Source organism: Camellia sinensis, chromosome 7, assembly GCF_055761805.1.
Source record: "Camellia sinensis isolate YWXY chromosome 7, ASM5576180v1, whole genome shotgun sequence".
Lineage (NCBI taxonomy): Eukaryota > Viridiplantae > Streptophyta > Magnoliopsida > Ericales > Theaceae > Camellia > Camellia sinensis.
In genome coordinates, this window is record NC_138967.1 from 21,501,560 (window position 1) to 21,522,336 (window position 20,777).

General features: G+C 39.6%; 1 protein-coding gene and 1 pseudogene across 1 annotated transcript; both read left to right on the top strand.

Moving 5' to 3' along the window:
• Positions 1-12,915: 12,915 nt before the first annotated feature.
• LOC145795656 (putative calcium-transporting ATPase 13, plasma membrane-type) lies at positions 12,916-13,976 on the top strand. The gene is made up of 3 exons (XM_082880500.1): positions 12,916-13,266; positions 13,446-13,650; positions 13,744-13,976. The coding sequence occupies exons 1-3, from the start codon at positions 12,916-12,918 to the stop codon at positions 13,974-13,976; spliced, it is 789 nt and encodes a 262-aa protein (XP_082736626.1).
• A 3,732-nt stretch (positions 13,977-17,708) lies between these two features.
• LOC114281150 (putative calcium-transporting ATPase 13, plasma membrane-type pseudogene) lies at positions 17,709-18,753 on the top strand (annotated as a pseudogene).
• The last annotated feature ends 2,024 nt before the right edge of the window (positions 18,754-20,777 follow it).

Consider the following 20,777-nt stretch of genomic DNA (forward strand, 5'->3'; position numbering starts at 1 on the left):
CTCCCATTTTCTTTTGTGTTGCTAGACATGTCGAGTTTTGATGTTATTCTAGGCATGGATTGGTTTTCTTCGTACCGAGCGGTGATTGATTTTTTTTGTCAGAGGGTCACAGTGTGCACCTCGAGTGGTGATTGTTTTTACTTTCTGGGAGACAGGGTTGATAGGTTCTTGTCGCCAATTTTTGACCCTTGTAGTAGAAACGAGCGTAGTGGCCTTCTTGCTACTCTCTTGGATAGTGAAAGTGACGGTACTCGTGTTGAATTGCCAAGGGTAGTTTGCGAATACCCGGACGTATTTCTCGAGGATCTTACCAATTTGCCAACCCACCGGGAGATCGAGTTCACCATTGACTTAGTACTTGGAACGGCACCAATTTCCATGGCGCCGTATAGATTTGCACCCGCGGAGTTGCATGAGTTGAATTCAACTCCAAAAGCTTTTAGACAAGGGTTCCATTCGCCCTAGTACATCTCCTTAGGGAGCGCCAGCTCTCTTTGCGGAGAAGAATAATGGGTCGCTGCGATTGTGTATTGATTACCGTAAGCTGAACCAGGTTATCGTTAAGAACAAGTATCCTTTACCCAGAATAGATGATTTGTTTGACCGACTTAGAGGGTCTTGTTGCTTTTCGAAGATAGATTTGAGGTCGGGGAACCATCAGTTGAGAGTCCGGGAGGAGGACATCCAGAAACGGCCCTTCATACGCGTTATGGCCACTATGAGTTCCTTGTAATGCCATTTGGGTTGACTAATGCACCGGCTTCCTTTATAGATTTGATGAATCGAATTTTTAGAGAATACTTGGATCATTTTGTGGTCGTCTTTGTGGACGACATCCTAATTTATTCGACTTCCGAGGAAGAACATGAGACTCATTTGAGAGTAGTGCTTGACTTGCTTAAAGAGCATCAATTGTATGCCAAATTTGAGAAATGCGAGTTTTGGCTCACCGTGGTGAAGTTTTTGGGCCATGTAGTGTCAAGAGAGGGAGTAACTGTAGACTCTTCAAAGATAGACGCTATTCAGGATTAAGAACAACCCAAAAATGTTTTTGAGATCTGGAGTTTCTTGGGATTGGCAGGGTATTATCGGCGTTTTGTAACGGACTTTTCTAGACTAGCTGCACCTTTGACTAGATTGACTAGAAAGGAGATTAAGTTTGCGTGGAGTGAGACTTGTGAAAAGTTGTTCCAAGAACTTAAGACAAGGTTGACTACCGCACCGGTGTTGATAACTCCAGAAAGAGGTTTGGGTTACACTGTTTATTGTGATGCGGCTTAGGATGGGCTTGGTTGTGTCTTGATGCAAGGAGGAAAGGTTGTAGCTTACGGTTCACAGCAATTGAAAACTCATGAGAAGAATTACCCCACCCATGACTTGGAGTTAGCAGCAGTAGTGTTTGCCTTGAAAATTTGGAGACATTATTTGTATGGCTAAAAGTTTGAGGTTTTCTCTGATCATAAGAGTCTAAAATATTTGTTTTCCCAAAAAGACTTGAATTTATGCCAACGGAGGTGGATGGAATTTTTGGAGGATTATGACTTTGAGTTACACTATCATCCGGGGAAGGCCAACGTAGTGGCCGACGCCCTAAGTCGGAAATCCGTGAGTAATTTGGCAAGTGTGGCCATTCGGGAATGGGTTATGTTGGGTGACCTCGGCCAATGTGAATTGCACTTGGATGAGTCTGAAGAGGGTGCAACCTTGTTTACTTTGACTGCTCAAGCTACCTTGATTAGTAAAGTTGTAGAGGCATAACAAGGGGATCGTGAAGTAGAGTTGATTCGTGATAGAATCTTCAACGGGAAGGAAGAGAAGGGTCTGAACATTCACTTGGATCAGAGTGTACATTACCTAGACCATTTGTTTGTACCAGAATCTTGTAGAGAGGAAGTGCTTTGGGAGTTCCATCACTCACACCTTGCGGTACATCCGGGAGGCACCAAAATGTATCGTAATCTTAGCCGTCAGTTTTGGTGGAGGGGTATGAAGCTGGATGTTGCATCCTTTGTGTCGAAGTGCCTTAATTGTCAACAAGTGAAGGCCGAACACCAAAGACCAGCGGGTTTGTTACAACCCTTACCGATAGCCAAGTGGAAATAGGAGCACATTACCATGGATTTCGTAGTTGGGCTTCCTAGAACACAGCAGGGCAATGATGCCATTTGGGTGATTGTTGATAGGTTGACTAAGTCTACGCATTTCATTCTAATGCGTACCAGCGACACAGTTGAGCACTTGGCAGAGTTGTACATTAGAGAGATAGTTCGACTTCATGGAGTTCCTGTAACTATCGTATCAGATAGAGATCCTCGTTTTACTACCGGTTGTAGCAAAGCCTTCAAGAGGCATTGGGAACTAAGTTGACCTTTAGCATCGCTTACCACCCTCAAACCGATAGACAGTCGGAACGTACCATTCAGATTTTGGAGGACATGCTTAGAGCTTGTGTCCTTGATTTCAAAGGGTCTTGGGAGAGACATTTGCCGTTGATTGAATTTGCCTACAACAATAGTTAAAAAGCTAGTATCGAGATGGCGTTGTTTGAGACCTTGTATGGCCGACCTTGTAGATCGCCAGATTGTTGGGCCGAGGTGGGAGATGCACCGTTGTTGGGTCAGGAAATCGTTAGAGAGACGACCGAGAAAGTTGCTCTCATTCGGAAGAGGTTAGCTATGGCCCAAAGCCGACAGAAAAGTTATGCCGATAAGAGAAGACGACCATTGTCTTTCGAAGTGGGTGACCATGTTTTCCTCAAGATCTCACCTAGGCGGGGTTTGATGAGATTCGGTAAAAGTGGTAAGTTGTCTCCGAGGTTCATTGGGCCTTTTGAGATATTGGAGAGAATTGGGGAAGTAGCGTATCGGTTGGCTTTACTGCCACAACTTTCGGGAGTTCACAATGTGTTTCATGTGTCTATGCTTAGGAAGTATGAACCTGACCCTTCTCATGTGCTAGATTAGGTTGATTTGGAGGTGGATGAGGATGCCTCTTACAAAGAGCGACCAGTTCAAATATTAGATGCCCAAGAGCAAGTGCTACGGGGCAAAACCATACCGTTAGTGAAGGTGTTGTGGAGATACCATGGGGTTGAAGAAGTTACGTGGGAGCGGGAAGCGGAAGTCCACTCTAAGTATCTAGATTTATTTGAAAAGGCTTAGTTGTTTTAATTTGCAATATTCCCTAGTGTTGGGGGGAAAATGTGTTAAAATTGTTAATCATATGTTATTATATGTATTATTAATCTAAGCATGAGGTTGTGGTGGAATGATATTTTGCTAAAATGCTTCATTTCTTATGCTTGTTATAAGCAGTTGTTGTTTTTGAGATAATCATGATGATGATGGTGAATGTTGATTGGAGATCTATTTTGTGCTTTGGAGTTGTGTTGGCATAATTGTGATTGCTAGAAGACCTTTGTTTGGGTAGTTTATTTGAATTTCGGGGACGAAATTTCCTATGGTGGGGGGTTGTGATGGTCGGGTGCGCTGCACGTTTCATTTTTCCCTCATTTAGCTTTGGGTTGGTCATGTTGGGATGCCGGGTTGACTTGGAATCTTATTAATCGTTTGGGTTTGTTGTGTACGGAAATCCTTCTCAAAATTTTGTTCTTGTTTAATCCGGTGTTGAATTTCTCTGGTTTCGGAGAGTGTGAGGTCAAGTCCAAAGTGCCTAGAATTGTGCTAAGAAAATTCTGGGCTAGAAGACCAAGGCCGCACGTGCGGGGCCTTGGGCCGCACGTGCGGGGTGGTGTGGCATTTTCAGCCTTGCACACTGCATTATATGCAGGTGCGGGGTGAGGTACGGATTAGAGGGCCGCACATGTGGGGATCAGTACCGCACCTGTGGGAAGCAGGCTCCGCACGTGTGGGACGGACCTCAGTCTGAAAACTCTGTTTTTCCTCCCTCTTTTATGCTGTGTGTATCACTTTTGGGGCATTTCTCTCTCACTCTAAACACCATTTTGCTCCTTCTCTCTAAAAACTCTCATCAAACACTAAAAACCCTTGATTTCTTGCAATCCATTGAGTCTAGACCCATCCTCTCTCACAAGTTTCTCCTCTCTCACAAGTTTTGGAGATCAAAGCTAGAACTCTCCTTTCTGTGGTGGAGATCGAAAATTTCCATCTTTGGCTCTAGGGTTTCATCTCATCTCTTCAACAAGAACTTGAGGTAGGGTTTCCTTTGAGTTATATATATATTTTTGCTTAATTGATGTTAAATTTGGAACTTCTTGGTGACAATAAGATGGTTTTAATTTTGTTTCAAGAATGATATGGTTTCAAAATGTGAGTTTAACCATGTTTCTTTTAAATAGTCTCTTGAGGGTTTGAGTAACCTTGGTTAAAGAATGATGTCCTCATTTCAAGATTCTTTCAAATGTTTGGGTGTGTGTGTTGTGGTGGTGGAAGTCATAACTTAGAAATTTGGGGGTTTTCAAAACAAATGGTGAGAACACAAGGAATGCATCAATCAATTATTATTTTGTATATCAAAATGAGTTAAGGTGTGATACCCATATTCCGTAGTATGCTAATTGGTCCTTAATTTGAGTATGACTATGTGTTTAGCATGATTTTATGTGCCATTATGTGAATATTTGTAATTTCGAAGTCTTATCTGTTCACCGTAGGAATATCTGTCTGAATAATTTGTTTTGGAAATTAGATTGAAGGTCTTATCGGCCACGGAACCCGAAATTGATTACGCAATTGTGATTGGCATAATTTTTAGAGCCTACGGTGAAATTTAATTGAAAAATTGATTCAGGCCAGATTAAATTGATTTAATTGATGAGTTGAGTACTCAATTATTTTATGTTGAAATAATATGTGAGATGGGCTATTATAAACCTTATAAAAACCAATTCCTTCCCTTTACATTGATTTTGGCTGATCAACTCTAAGAGAAGAGGAGGGCCGGCTATTAGAGAGAGGGAGGGGAGAAAAATCTAAGTTTTGCTCTTGATCCTTGAATGCCTTGAAGATAACACAAGAATTGCCATAGATTGTGAAGATTAAACTCCTTGGTGAGTAGTTCATGTAAATTTTTAACTATCATTTTGTGAATTCAAGGTTGAAAGAGGGTCTAGAGCATGGAATTGTGTGATCATAAGGAAATTGAGTTGAATTTGTTATAATGGAGACCCATATATGCATGCATGTGTGTGATTGTCTTGAATATTGCATGTTTTGAGCTCAAAGGGGTATGATCCATGTAAATTGTAGTTAAAACTCATGTTTTGATCACCAATTGTGCATCTAAGTTGAGAACGTGGCTAATTCGTCACCTGCATGTGCAAATTATGAAGACATAGGCTTGAATGTATGAATTTGTTGCGTTAGAATGAGTTTGATGGGAGATTGGGGCATGCATGTGAATTAATTGTGAATTGAGCTTCATTGGGTTGTGAATTGGGGTTTGCATCATGTTAGTATGATTATATTTGAGATTTGAGCCATTGCATGCAAGTAATGTAGCTGGGAAAATCGATTTGAAGCTCAAGAACACAACCTGGAATTTCCAGAATTTTGACTTCCGCTCGAGCGGAGAAATCGTGATCCCAGCACTTTTTGCAGAATTGGATGTACGCTCGAGCGGGATATCTCACGCTCGAGCGTGGAGTTTTTGTAAACAGGCCTTCCGCTTGAGCGCCCAAACTCACGCTCGAGCTTAATTTTGAAGTAACCAGTACTTTTGTAGGCCTCTTGGGTTCGCTCAAGTAGGGGAGTCCACGCTCTAGCGAGGACCCTGTTCTTTGAAATTTTATATGCTCGTTCTGTATTTTATTTTCCGTTCTCTTTCACTTGTAAGCACCCTTAGGAATGTGTTAAGCATTGTAAATGAGTTAATGGGATAAGAATAAAGCCTAAAGAGGAATATGTGAATTAAAGAACGGGTTGAATTGATAATGACCCTTTTGTGTTCATAGAATGTGTGGGGTCAAGCTTTAGGGCGAACCCACAAGCCGATCACTATAAGTAATATCGATATTTGAAAGCTTGTCAATGTCCAATTGTTATTTCCCTTATAAGCTTTATGAGTTGCTAATTGGGATTGTGGACCGAAGGTCGTTTTGATAGAAATGAATGGACCAAAGGTCGTTTTGATAGAAACGAGCGAACCGAAAGTCGTTTTGATAAAAATGAATAGACCGATGGTCGTTTTGATAGAAATGAACGGACTGAAGGTCGTTCTGATAGAAATGAATGGACCGAAGGTCGTTTTGATAGAAACGAACGGACCGAAAGTCGTTTTGATTGAAATGAATAGACCGAAGGCCGTTTTGATAGAAATGAACGAACCGAAGGTTGTTTTGATAGAAATGAATGGACCGAAGGTCGTTTTGACATGAATGAGTGGGCCGAAGGCCGTTTTGACATAAATGAATGGACCTAAGGTCGTTTTGACACGAATGTATGGGCCGAAGGCCGTTTTGACGTAAATGAATGGGCCGAAGGCCGTTCTGACATAGATGAATGGGCCGAAGGCCGTTCTGACATGAATGGAAATCTGATTAGGCCAAAGGCCAGTATGTTTGGGACTACAGTCATTTGATCTGAATTTTGTATAAGTGTATATATGTTAAGTAGAAATATGCATTGGGCCCAAGGCCATTCGGAGCATGGTGTTCTTCATATTGCTTATGTAATTTATGTATTCGATATTATTCACTGGGCTATCGCTCACGCTCATTCATGTGTTTGTAGGTGAGCTGAGGGAAGTCTAAACCCAGCCCCAGTGAAGTCTGCCAGGAACAACATGAGTTTTGGAGAGTCAGCCTTGCGTCTCACATACGAGACCCATCCTTGCCATTTTGTTATGTATTTATAGTTTGTCGTGTTGGCAAGGACTTTGTGTACATTTGTATATAGTCTGTCACGGGTTGACTTAGTTGGATGATCTTGTCTGTAAAGAATTTTATGGTACTGTACTTTTGATGTGGGTTATTAACGTATATGAGTATGGTTTGTTTTGTAGTGAAAATAAGCATGGCTCTATGGACAAAGTTTTTGATTATTGCTTCTGTTTGGCCCCTTTACTCTGTCGAGTTATGTCTATTTTGGTTTGAGGCCGTAGGTAATCTCAGGATTACTGGCCGGTTACGTCCTTAACCCATAGGGGCGGGTTCGGGTTGTGACATAAGGAAGGGAAAGATTCTTATTTATAGTTACAAATGATGAATAACATAAAATATGGGAATTTTTGGTGTTGGAAAGATAAATGTTCAAATGTTGCTATAGTTTTGAAATGACTATGTTGTTGGAATTGCTAGAGATGTGGTTATTTGTTGACAAATTTAAATGGAGACATGGTTCTATTGTGAGATAGTATGGTATGAAGGAATGAAAACTTATTTATTTTGAGATTAATGTTGAGATATTTAGGAATGGAAAGGAAATTATGTTGTAGCATTATTAATTATTACCTTGCATACACAATTGTTTGACTATCTTATGTTTTGATTTACCTTGCATTGAGAAAAGAATTGTTAAGAAATGATCAACTATGGAAATTTTTTTAGGGTAAATACGTTGGTGAGTCCGAATAGGAGGTGTAAATGGAATTGATAAGTTGGCCTGAGTGTCCGGGGTGAAAGGCCGAAAACATGTGCAGAGGAGGCACCACTTCTCTTCCGGTTAGCAGCCGGTAAAGTGGGGTTTTTGGTAGTGCTAGTTAAGCCTACTTGCAGACACCAACCTAGGGATTACCTGAGTCGTATTTACCGCCCCATTGAATAAAATTGTAAATTTCAAAATTGTTGAGATTTCAAACTATTGTTGAACATGGTGACTTTTTAAAGGCATGTAAATGAAATTCTCTTTTAATTGGCATTGCATGGCATTTGCATTTAATGTTGAAAATCTTGCATAAATGTATATGATTTGTTAAGGATTCTCTACTAGACTTTATGCTCACCCCTATGGGATTTTAGTGCAAGAAAAGATGTGGCGATCCCGCCAAGTTGAGGGCGTGGACATATTTTGTGAAGAGTAAATGACTCTATTTTTGTTGTGATTTATTTTGCTAGCCAAGGGCTATAAATATATAGGTTCGTGAAACCATTTTTGTGTAACCGGGCTTAAGCTTTGGAACATGTAAGCCCTTAAGGACATTTTATTTATTTTGAGATTTGTTGTTCTACATGCTATAGATTCATGTATGTCTATACCTTTGAATATATAATTTGCATGTAGGACTTTTGTACGAACCTTATTATTTAATGATGTAAAGGCTAGAGATTTGCTATTATTCTTAAATGGATGTTGGTTGATGTACCTAATTTGTGTTGGGTTATTTTGGGGCGTTACACAGTTCACAAAACATAATCATAAGACTTGACTTAATCTGGAACCTCTTCGGGAGGCACAATGGGTGGCCAACAAAATAGGATTCCAGGCAATCATCATTGAGCCTGGTCACTCGCCTGATCACCTACATACATATATACAGTGAGCTAGAGCCCAGTGAATAATAACAGAGTAAAAGATTTAATAAATGTTGTCCTTAACAATTATAGAAAATAGAATTCAGTAGTTAACAGAAATAAATTCATAACTATGTTCAGAAATCAAAGTTCATAACAAAAACAGATCCAGAATCATATCCATAATCGGAATTGACAGTTAATCATACGTGGTATATCCATTAGCACTAGCAGAAGCAGCTGACCCATAAAAGAACGGCCATAAAGGCATACAATTGACTCACGTGCAGGGAAACAGTACAGTTGGCTCATGAGACATACAGTTGGCCCATAATTGGGACGTATACAGAACAGATAACAAATGCCATCTGAAGCTAATGATGCTATGAGTATATTTCAAAAACATTAGACAACCATTCATCTATACAGAAAATAATATTTTAGAAAACAGATCATCTTATATCATTCAAAAAATACTTATAAATTGAACATAGCTTTATAAAGTTATTACTTACATATGGCTCCGCTAGCAAATCAGGTAGGGCAGACAGATCAGAGCAAATAGATCAATAGCTTTCGACACATTACCTGCACAGACAGATAACGAATACACATTGAAACACAAACAGATCATCAATAGCTCGAAAAACACTTAACTACTTTCTTTCTTATCTTGGTGTGTTTCTAATCCTTCTTCTGATTATTGTGTCTTAATTAGGGTTTAAGAATGTCTAAGATGCAATGAGGATACTAAAATGTACTTGAAAATACTTAGTCAATTTTTAAAAATAGGGCACTCTGCTCGAGCACAGACTTGGTCGCTCGAGCGGTTTGTAAAACTCTGTAAAAGTACTGGTTGCATGAATTTTCCGCTCAACTGCCGCTCGAGCATAAGATTGAGGTATCCGCCCAAGTGTAACTCTGGTCGCTCAAGCGGTCTGCAAAACTTGTAAACTTCTGGGAGCATGAATTTTCCGCTCAAGCCAACTTTTGGTCGCTCGAGTGAAAGTGCAAATACATAGTGGCCGCTCAAGCGACACGCTCGAGTGAAAAGACATAATTCTAAGATTTCCAGATTTCTCTCAAGCTTTAAAATTCAATTCCAAACCAACAAAACACATTCTCTTGGGCCCAAAACTTAAGGAAACACATGCAAACTTGTAAAACATGAAGAATTAAAGATCAATTCATGAAATCAAGGCCCAAAAGCTTGTCAATTGCTCAAAATTCAACTTGAAATTTAAGAATATGAGATGAACATAACATGCATGCGATGGTATGAGCTTCAACTTGGCAAAACATGATCAATTGAGATATTTGGTACAAAAACATGTTGGATTCTTAAACTAAAACCAAAATATGAATATGCATGGAACAAATCCTTAACTAACATGCTCTAAATGCAATGTAATGCACATGCATATATATATACTCTTCTTTTCTACTTCATTAAACTTAATTCTTGCCTCAATTCCCTTAATTCTTTTGAATACATGTGCTAATTACCCCAATTACACAACTAAAGGCTTGATTTCTTACCTTAGGTGCTCAATTGTGGCTCAGATGTGTAGATGTTTGAGCTCTCAAGCCAATTCTTCAATTTCTCTTCCAAGTCTCTCTAATTTTCAAGCTTAGATTCAATTCTTCCTACTCTCTCTCTCTCTCTCTCACGTTTGTAGGCTCAAAATGATGAAAAAGGAATGATTCAAAGTGGTGTAATAGCCCTATAGGCTTGATTAGGGAGATCAATTAATTAGGCTTATTATTAATCAAATGAGCATTAATTAATTTTAATTAATTCGTTCCGAATCGAATTTTAATTAACTCTACCATAAAATTTTGAAAATTCCAAACAACACATAAATCAAGTCAATTTCGTGATCAGATGCCGATAAGGCCTTCAATTCGCAAAACAGAACAAAATCAGAGACAGATATTCCTACGCAAAACAGATAGAAACTCATATAGCACATAACACATGTAATGAATGCAAAATTTCACCTTAATTTCTTATTAAGCATTCTTACCCATGGTTTACCAGTTAATCGCAGGTCAGAGTTGTTACAAATATAATGCTGAACAGAAATATTTAGTTCGGTAGATGGGTTCCGAATAGTAATATTTTATTCGGTACTGGTATGCCGAACAGTTCCATTTTATAGGATTTTTTCCCTAGTTGTGTTTTTTGTTTTTTTTTTACTTGAGAATTTTTTTCCTCTAAAACCCCCTGTATCAAGGGTTTTACTCCAAAATAAACCAAAAAAATAAAATTTGACAGGGAGTTGGTGGTTACCTGAGAGAAGGAGACAGAGGTCGTCAAAGAGATTTCCAACGAGATTTTCGACTTATTGGAGAAGGAGAAAGAAAGGGACCGTCATTCACTAAGAGAATGAGAAAGACGCAGTTGATTCGTCATTTTTCAATATGAGAGGGTGTGCAAAATTAGATGGGTGTGCACTTGGTTGTAATGATATTATGAATAAGGATAAAATTGGTATAAGTGAGGTACTCAAAGAAATCTTATTAAGATTTAGGGTTTAAGGTGGAGATTCAAAGAAATTGGAGATCCAAAAAAATTAGGTAGGTGCTAATAACAGTCCTTTAATTTAATTAGTTTGGTTATGTCAATGCGAAAGAAATTATCCTAAATCACAACCAATAGATTAAGCACGTACAACAAATTCCAAAAAAAAAAAATTATCATATATTTATTGAAGTATAATGCTCTATATAAAAAACATCAATAAAATTGTAATTATATAATATTCTATGAAAAAACCGTCAATAAAATGGGTACCGAATCACCGAATATAGAATGAAAGGCAAAGTGGGGGGTGAGATGGACAAGGACGAAACATCATACAATGGATACTCTAGGCAAGAGCCATCAATAAAATTGTAACTACAAAAGTATCCGATCTAGAACAAAAGCCAACAATAAGGGAAGGTGGATAAGGAGGAAACAATATACAATGATTTCTACGAGTTTCTAAATTTTTGTACATGTTAGTAAATTGTCGTGTGGACTAGTACAAAATATTACTTCGTATAACTATAACGTGTTTTGAGAGTCAAAATTGAAACGTGCTTCAGTCTCAATAGCATTGGGGAATAGGTACGAGTTTGCCACTCATGATCCCATAACGACCTATCTTGGCCCGACACAAATTTGGCTAAAACCAAGACAATTTGTTAGTGAGTTCTCCCTATAGCTGAAAAAAATTAAATTATCATTAGTATAATGATTTCCAATCAAAAAGTGAACAAAGAAACTACATCAAAGGTTGATAAAGAATATCAATAAAAGACCCATTATTCAGAGGTTTATGTCACGGTCTTGGATTTTCTAAGTCAAACCGTTCCCCACTTCACCACACTAACTAAAGTGAGCTTCTCACTGGTTTCTTGCAGTACTTGGATTTGTATCAAATCTTTTAACCCTAAGACAAGTCGACATTACGTAATTAATGAACCGTGCGTCTTCTTTTTGAAGGCTAGAGGCCACTACTGATCGACATAAATTTATTGTAAAAAATAATATGTAATTTGTATTTACTTCCCTTGGGTAAGTGCTAGGTGCACGAATTAGAAACAAAATATATACAGAATAGTGTGTTTTAGATTTATTTTAAATGTGAAATATTTCAGCCACATAATATATTTTAAGATAAATTGAACTCGTCTCCTTTAAGATTTGAAAAAAAATATAATTAGTCTCATATTTTTTATATAATTACACTAGATTCTCTCGAAATTTTAATTCACATACCACTTAGATTTCTTTTATCGTAATTCGTGAGACGAATATATGAAATAATGATATTATCATCTTTTTTATATTAAAATATATTTTTATTTTTATTTATTTCAATTTGGAAAATGTTTCAAGCCTGCAAAAAATTCTCACAATTTGACCTAAAATGATGTGATATAATAAATGTCAACTTTTGATTTATTACACATCAAATGATACAAGACCAAACTCTCTTGCCACATTATTGTGGATGAATTTGTGGGTCTAAAACTGTGAGTCTCTAGAATTTATCTTTCAATTTCTACCACCATCGGCATTAGTTTTAATTGTTTGAAACTTACTAAAAGACAATGTAATTATGTAAAACTTTTAGGGCTAACCGTGATTTTTTTCATACCTCATGGGAGGTAAGTGTAATTTACCCTACAATTTATTTTCACGACGTATTATTTCACACTATGGACTTCACCAATCGACATTGCGCACCACCGAGGGAACTTCTAGGGCTAACTGCTAACGCGGTATGCAACGGTTATAATATATAAACTCCAAGGGAATGACAATTGCCTACACAACCATTAATTATATATTATTTTTCTTTCGATACAAAAATCTCCATTTTTTGTGTTATCAAAGCATGATTTCAATATTTCAATCCAGATTGACTGGTTTAGATTCTGTACTCAATTTACACACCACTTACCTTAGCAACAAACACAAACAGAGATGGCATATGGCTTTTGCTACAATCTATTGTTCCAGGGCCTTCTCTGCTTGCTTGGAAGCCAACAAAAAGAGAAAGGTATCCCCTATTCTTCCTTCTAACCCAGTCGTTGTCACCGATGTTTCTGAACCTCCACACCCCTGTTTCAGCAACATTGATAAGTCAAGCCTCACCCAACTTGTCAACCTGAAAAATCTAACCCAGCTTGTTGAAAAATATGATGGAGTTGAAGGTTTAGCTTCTACCCTCAAAACCAATTTGGAGCATGGAATAAATGGAGATGACAAAGAAGATATTTCACACGACACGAAGCTTTTGGCACTAACACATATCAAAGGCCTCCCACGAAATGTTTCTATGGTTTCGTGTCGGAGGCTTTGAAAGATCATCGTATTATGATCCTTTCAAGTCCGTGCAGCTCTTTCACTTGACTTTGGCGTCAAAGAAAATGGGCTGAAAAAAGGGTGGTATGAGGGAGGAAGCATATTGTTGCTGTCTTTCTTGTCATAGCAGTCTCAGCATGAAGTAATTTCAAGCAGAATAGGCAATTTCTCAACTTATCTAAAGTTAGCAACAATATCCCAATTGATGTTGTGAGAAATGGAAGGAGAAAACAAGTTTTGATTTTTGAAATTGTTGTTGGAGATGTTGTTTGCTTGAAGATTGGAGACCAGGTTACAGCTTACGGGTTGTTTATAGATGGGCACTCGCTACAAGTTGATGAATCCAGCATGACAGGCGAAAGTGAACATGTTGAAGTAAATCTTAACTGAAATCCATTCTTGTTTTCGGGTACCAAGGTTGCTGATGGGTTTGGGTGAATGCTTGTCACATCAGTTGGCATGAGCACCATTAGCCGTGAATCCAGTGAGCAAACGCCTTTACAAGGCTGGCTCAACAAACTAACCTCGGCTATAGGTAAGATTGTTTGGTATTTCACGGGGAATACAAAAGATGAGAACGGAAATACAGAGTTCAATGGCAGCAACACGAAAGTCGATGACATTATAATTTCTATGGTGGGAATTGTAGCTGCTGCAGTAACTATTGTAGTGGTAGCGATTCCTTGAGGCTTGCCATTGGCTGTCACATTTAGTTTGGCTTATTCCATGAAGAGAATGATGGCTGATCAAGCAATGGTACGTGTGTGATATCATCACCATGTGAGGGGTGATTCTCCATGTGCTGCAAGAGTTGGCCATGTGAAGCCAACACACATGAGCTGGCCATGTGAAGCCAATACACAAGATAGCTGGCCATATGCAAGGCCAGCCTCTCCATCTCCATTCTGTTAGTGTATAAATGGAGGCTGAGGGGAGGGTTTGAGTGATAGAGCAGAACAAGCCACAGAGAGTGAGATATCTGAGGCGGAGAGACCGTCTTCCTCGGTGTGAGCGAGTGAGACGGGTGAGTGTGTGAGTGAGGAGAGTGTGAGCTCCTCCTCCATTGTAATCTTTCTGTAATATCTCCATTGTTATAGTGATAACCGGCAACTCTCCTGTGGACGTAGGCATTGAGGCCGAACCACGTTAAATATTGTGTCTCCTTGAGTGTGGGTGTGTTTTTCTGCATGGAATAATTTCTATAAGGTCTTGGGCGGGATCCCAGATCCCAACAAGTGGTATCAGAGCCTCGTTGGTGGCGTTTCGGAACAAAAACAGCGTGTTGTTTGAAACTGCCCAGAAATCAAGTTGCTCGAAATCAGGTTTTGAGCATACCAAGAGCAAGGGCTCGAGAAGAGGAGTCCAACCATATAAAGCAGACACCTAGAGGAGTCCGAACGCGCCCTCACGTGCCACCTGAAGAAGGCGCGTGAGTCCCAATCGCTGCACACGCACCCACGCGCCGTGAAGACAGTCGGCGCGTTGACCCAGTCTCACGCACGCGCCCCACGCACGGACAAAGGAAGAAGACGCGTGAGTTCACGCGCGACACGCGCCGCACGCGCGCGCACCAAGCCGCTCGAGCCGGAGCCGCGTTGACCGAGCCCGAGCCGCTGACTGAGCCCCTGACGTCAGCCCGACGCCAGCCGATCCGGAGAAATAATCTGGTGCTTCTCAGACGCACTAGATTCTGCCGATCTGAACCATTCAATCTGTTTTGGCTTGATCTAAGCCATTTGGAGTCCGTTTTTGGTGAACCAATAGTGCTTTCCGACTATTTGGAGTATTCCGGACACATCCGTACGGTTAGATTTGGCAAATAAGTTTTCAAAAATTTGCAGGTTTTATTTTGGCAATCCAAAGTGCTTTTCCGGCTAATTTGAGCAGTCCGGACTTCACAGCAAAGCCTATTTTTCAAACAAAGATTACTTTCTGGATAATGGAGGAATCCACATCAATTTCAGGGCCGATGATTCGGTTGAACACTTCTAATTATGCGATATGGAAGCCGCGGATGGAGGACATCCTGTATTGTAGAGATTTGTTTGACCCTATAGCGCTAAAGGGGGTCAAACCAGATAGAGATAAGGATGGGGACTGGATAAAAACCAACCGGAAGACTGTCGGTCAAATCAGACAGTGGATTGACCACAGTGTGTTCCACCATGTTGCCCAAGAGACAGACGCCTATGCCCTTTGGATGAAATTGAAGGGCATGTACCAGTCCAAGACCGCACGAAACAAAGCCTTGATAATGAGAAGGCTTATAAACCTGAAGCTGAAGAATGGTGTGTCTATTGCTGAACACACCAGTGAATTCCACAACCTTGTGAACCAGCTTGCATCAATCAAAATGGAGTTGGAAGATGAGATGCAAGCATTATTATTACTCAGTTCCTTACCGGACAGCTGGGAGACATTGGTGGTTTCTCTCAGTAATTCTGCACCCGAAGGGAAGCTGACCATGGGGATGGTCACAGACGCCTTATTCAACGAGGAGGCAAGGAAGAAAGAGATGGAAGGAGAGCAGTTCCATGCCCTTGTCACAGAAAGTAGAGGTAGAGATAGAAAAAGGGGTAGAGGTAGAGGAAGAAGTAAAAGCAGAGGGCGTTCACAGTCCAGACAGGACAACATGAGGAGGTGTTTTTACTGTGATCAAGAGGATCACGTAATAAGAGATTGCCCAGAGAAAAAGGTGGACAGACAAGCCAAAGAGAAGGCTAAGGGACACGGAGGTCCCTCAACTACAGCAGTTGCAGTGAATTCCTCTGACGATGAAGAGGTAATGCTTACAATCTCGTCAGAGTTGGAGACACCCGGCTGGATTTTGGATTCAGGGTGTACGTTCCACATATGTGCGGATAAGAAGCTTTTCTCCACTTATCGAAGAGTCAGCGGTAGCACTATCCGGATGGCCAACAACACAGTGAACAGAGTTGTTGGCATAGGGACAGTGCGGTTCCTTACTAAGGCTGGAAGAAAAGTAATTTTATTTGAGGTCCGACATGTGCCAGGAGTACAGAGGAATCTAATCTCCCTGAGTATGCTAGATCTAAAAGGAAATTGTTTCTCATCTAGTGGTGGGGTTCTTCATGTACACAGAGGTGATAGAGAAATGTTGCAAGGCAAATTGTGCAACAAACTGTATAGACTGGAAGGAGAAGTTTTGACAAAGATGAGTGTTGTCAAATGCCAGTCGAAGGGTACAAAGAGAGAACATACGCAACCAAAGCGTATGATTGAGCAAGGCTTTCATCAGGAATGGCTAAAACGGTGCACGGGAACGCAAGGAGGCAGTTCAAAGGTGCACAGATCTGAGCCAGTGAAACCAATCTTGAAGAAAGTTCAGAGCAAAGAAATCAAGTCTGTAGAGACTATGCCAGTGAAGAAGAGAGTTTCTTTTGCTCCCGTGTTAAAGACATTTTGCAACCTCTCAAAAGATGCATTGAAGGGAGGGATGCAATTTCGAGTCGCAAAGTGAGCTTTGCAATGCACTCCAATAAGGGGGTGCAAGCACTATGCACGGAGTTGCATAGTGGTAACTTGTACAGACCGGTGGAAGTTGTCTTGGCAGAAGGGCTAACTATCAAACATCAGTACGGACGTACAAGTGAGACAGAACCGAACATCAGGGATTGCAGCACAGACAACGGGCGTATGAGATCGCTGGGAAGTTGTTCTGAAGTCCAGAAAGCAAAGGCTGGTTGTTCAGAAATAAGCTCCGAGCAAGGAAAATTGAGGATGTTGATGTGTCACACTCTGAAGTTTTCTAGTTGCTCCCGTGTTCATCATGCAAGGAGTTGCACGGTAATGCAAGGGTATCCCGAGCAGAGGGTACAGGGCATCCAATCTGGGGGTGCTTGATACCTTGGCAGCAGGTTTTGTTGTGGATCACCTCATATTGGCTGAGGGGGTGATTTGTGGGATATCATCACCATGTGAGGGGTGATTCTCCATGTGCTGCAAGAGTTGGCCATGTGAAGCCAACACACATGAGCTGGCCATGTGAAGCCAACACACAAGATAGCTGGCCATATGCAAGGCCAGCCTCTCCATCTCCATTCTGTTAGTGTATAAATGGAGGCTGAGGGGAGGGTTTGAGTGATAGAGCAGAGCAAGCCACAGAGAGTGAGATATCTGAGGCGGAGAGACCGTCTTCCTCGGTGTGAGCGAGTGAGACGGGTGAGTGTGTGAGTGAGGAGAGTGTGAGCTCCTCCTCCATTGTAATCTTTCTGTAATATCTCCATTGTTATAGTGATAACCGGCTACTCTCCTGTGGACGTAGGCATTGAGGCCGAACCACGTTAAATATTGTGTCTCCTTGAGTGTGGGTGGGTTTTTCTGCATGGAATAATTTCTATAAGGTCTTAGGCAGGATCCCAGATCCCAACAGTACGGAAGCTCTCTGCTTATGTGACAATGGGTTCAGCCACCACCCTCACACTCAACCAGATGCAGGGGACAAAGTTCTGGCTCGGCCGAGAATCTATGCAGGAAAGGAGTTCAACTTCAATTTCAGACAATATTCTTGAATTGCTCCACCAAGGAGTCTGTTTCAATACCACAGGTTCTGTTTACAAGTCCACTCCAGGATCCGAGTTTGAGTTCTTTGGCAGCCTACTGAAAAGGTTATTCTATCTTGGGCTGTCTTGGGAACTAAATATGGATATTAAGAAACTGAAGTGGAGTTTCTCAATTCTCCATGTTGAAGCCTCCAATTAAACAAAGAAAAGAAGCGGCATTTCAATGAGGAAGAAGAATGACAATACGATCAACATGCATTGGAAAGCAGCTGCAGAGATGGTATCACAATGTGTTCCCATTACTATAATTTCTCTGGAAAAATAAAGGTTTTGAATGATGTTCAAAAGAAGAAATTTGATCAAATGATTCAAAATATGTCTGCGACCAGGCTTCGATGCATTGCTTTTGTTCAAAAACAAGTCCAAGAAGAAAAGAATGAAGGTGAGAAAGTACACAAATTTTGAAGGACAACAGCTTGACCCTTTTGGAACTGGTAGGTATAAAGGATCCATGTCGGCCTGGTGTCCAATAAGTTGTGAAAGCTTGTCAGTATGCTGGACTGAACATCAAAATGATCACTGCTATAGCTATAGCCATTGAATTCGGAATACTAAAGCCTAATCAAGAGATGAATAGTGAAGCAGTGGTAGATGGTGACGAATTGGGCAATTACATGCCAGAGGTGAGATTGGAGAAAGTTGATAAAATCTGTGTGATGGCAAGATCTTCCCCATTCGATAAACTTCTCATGGTGCAATGCTTGAAACAGAAAAGCCATGTTGTGGCGGTTACTGGTGATGGCACAAATGATGCACCGACATTGAAGGAAGCAGATATTGGTCTTTCTATGGGAATTCTTTGGACAGAGGTGGCTAGAGAGAGCTCAGACATTTTCATTTTAGATGATAACTTCAGTTTTGTAGCCACGGTCTTGATGTAGGGAAGATATGTTTACAATGAATTCTAACTACAGAAACTTACCCCAAATTTCAGGTAATTACATCATTATTATTATTACTTTTTGGTCTCTCTCTCTCTCTCTCTCTCTCTCTCTCTATCTCTGTTAATTTGATGGTATCTTACAATAGACGTACATGATGCAATTGTAGGGAAGAAGACCTGGGGGAAGCAAAGTTACTGGCATTTTTTGGAATCTCCATATCCTACCTCTAAACAGGTCATAAATTTTCTGTCTTCCTTTATATTCAATTGAAGTAAATTGTCCATGTAGATGCAATACACTCTTGCCTCAACTTGCTACTTGGACGATGTGTACTCTGCATGAATTGTGTGTGAATATTAGATGTTTGGATATATATGTGGATTTTTGTTTCAGTCATAGTTTGTAGTGTTACTCCATTGGTTTTCTTTTGATGTTGTTTAGTTCAAGTTCTGTTTGTTTACCATGTTTGCAATTGCTTTCTGTATTCTATCTATTTTCTCTGTACATGATCTCAAATTTTAACATGCTGCTATTGACTAATATACTTGCGTGTTTGCCTTGAAGTCCTGTTTTGGTCATGTTATGTCATTCTTTCTCAGTACATATTGTTCTGGTCAAGAATCCTCAACCTTATTTCTGTTTCAGCTTTTGTTCAAGGAAGGAATGTTGTTCAAAGAAAGAAAAAATTAAATAAATAAAAAAAATAGTAGTGCACCAAGAGATTCAGAGAATACATTAAGCCTTGATTTCCTTTTTCAATTATATTCCTCTGCTATTTTTGCCCCTTTTTTCATAAGAAAGAGAGATCAACCTTTATCACTCAGCAATGTTATGTTGCAAAATATAGGTTTATATACTGAATTATTCTTCTTCTTTTTTTTTTCCCTTTCCTTTCTAAGCGCCAAGTTCTAGCTTTTCTTGTCGAACTAATATGGTGAAGAATTCTTTTCCCTTTTTTTTTTTTTTGTGTGTGTGTGTGTGTGTGTGTGTGTGTGTGTGTGTGTGGCTTAATTGATGCATTCTGAATTTGCAAATACTAGTTCTAAACATCTATTTGATTGCATTTAAAAGCACTTCAAAGATGATTCTGGTAGAACATCAAAATTACCAAATTCAATGATCTATTAATGCTAAATGTAAGTTTCGGTGACATTTGTAGACATGTACTGCAACAATTGGCCTCCTTGAAATTCTTGAGCTGCCGAGAACTCCTCAATAAGGATTAGAATCATCAACTAAATGTGTGAGAAATGATGAATGGATTTCTTTCACCAGATCATAGTGAAATTTTGAGATCAAATGGTGTGCAATATAGTATGTAAGTTCTCTCTTTTTTTAAAGCCTCTTCAAATTCAACTTGTTTTCCATTTTAGATAAAAAAAAAAAAAAAAAAATAGGGCCATCTTACAACTGTCTTAGTCTTGCAAGTTCCACGAAGAATTTAAATAGAAAACCATTACTTTCACAAAATTGCTCTTCATTTTAAAAAAATATTAATAATAAATTTGATAAGTAATTAATAATTCAATGGTAGTGAAACTGTGTATACAAAGTTAAAAAGAAGGGGCATACCTCTTGTACAGAACAATAGTACAACTAACAAAGCCATTGACCTGTCTCTAGACTAAGCTTTCCTTGAAGAAAAAACAATATCAACTTAAAAAAATATTTGACAATGTCAAGGAACCAAAATAGATTATGACTTCCAGCTATAGCCTCAGGATCTGATCTTTGCCCTCATATCTTCTTCAACCATCTTGAATATTTTTTGCAGCATCTCTCCTTATTTGAGTGAATACTAAAGGGTGACCCAGAATTGTGGTTTTATTAATTGTTTAGTGTCCCCGTGAAAAACGAACAAGCTTAAAACCATTCCATAAACTACTTTGTATGAAATTTACTATAAAAAAAAAATACAGCTTTTACAATTCCTTATGTAATAAACCAATACTTACAATACAGTATGAACAAACATAATGATAAAATTAGTTATACCTATGACACATCTTAGGATACAACCT

Excerpts from the sequence above, each read along its gene's own strand:
- LOC145795656 (XM_082880500.1), top strand. The coding sequence starts at position 12,916 with ATGGCTTTTGCTACAATCTATTGTTCCAGGGCCTTCTCTGCTTGCTTG. Across the intron at positions 13,267-13,445 it reads TCCCACGAAATGTTTCTATG|AATAGGCAATTTCTCAACTT; the intron begins GTTTCGTGTCGG and ends AATTTCAAGCAG. Across the intron at positions 13,651-13,743 it reads ATCCAGCATGACAGGCGAAA|TTGGCATGAGCACCATTAGC; the intron begins GTGAACATGTTG and ends TTGTCACATCAG.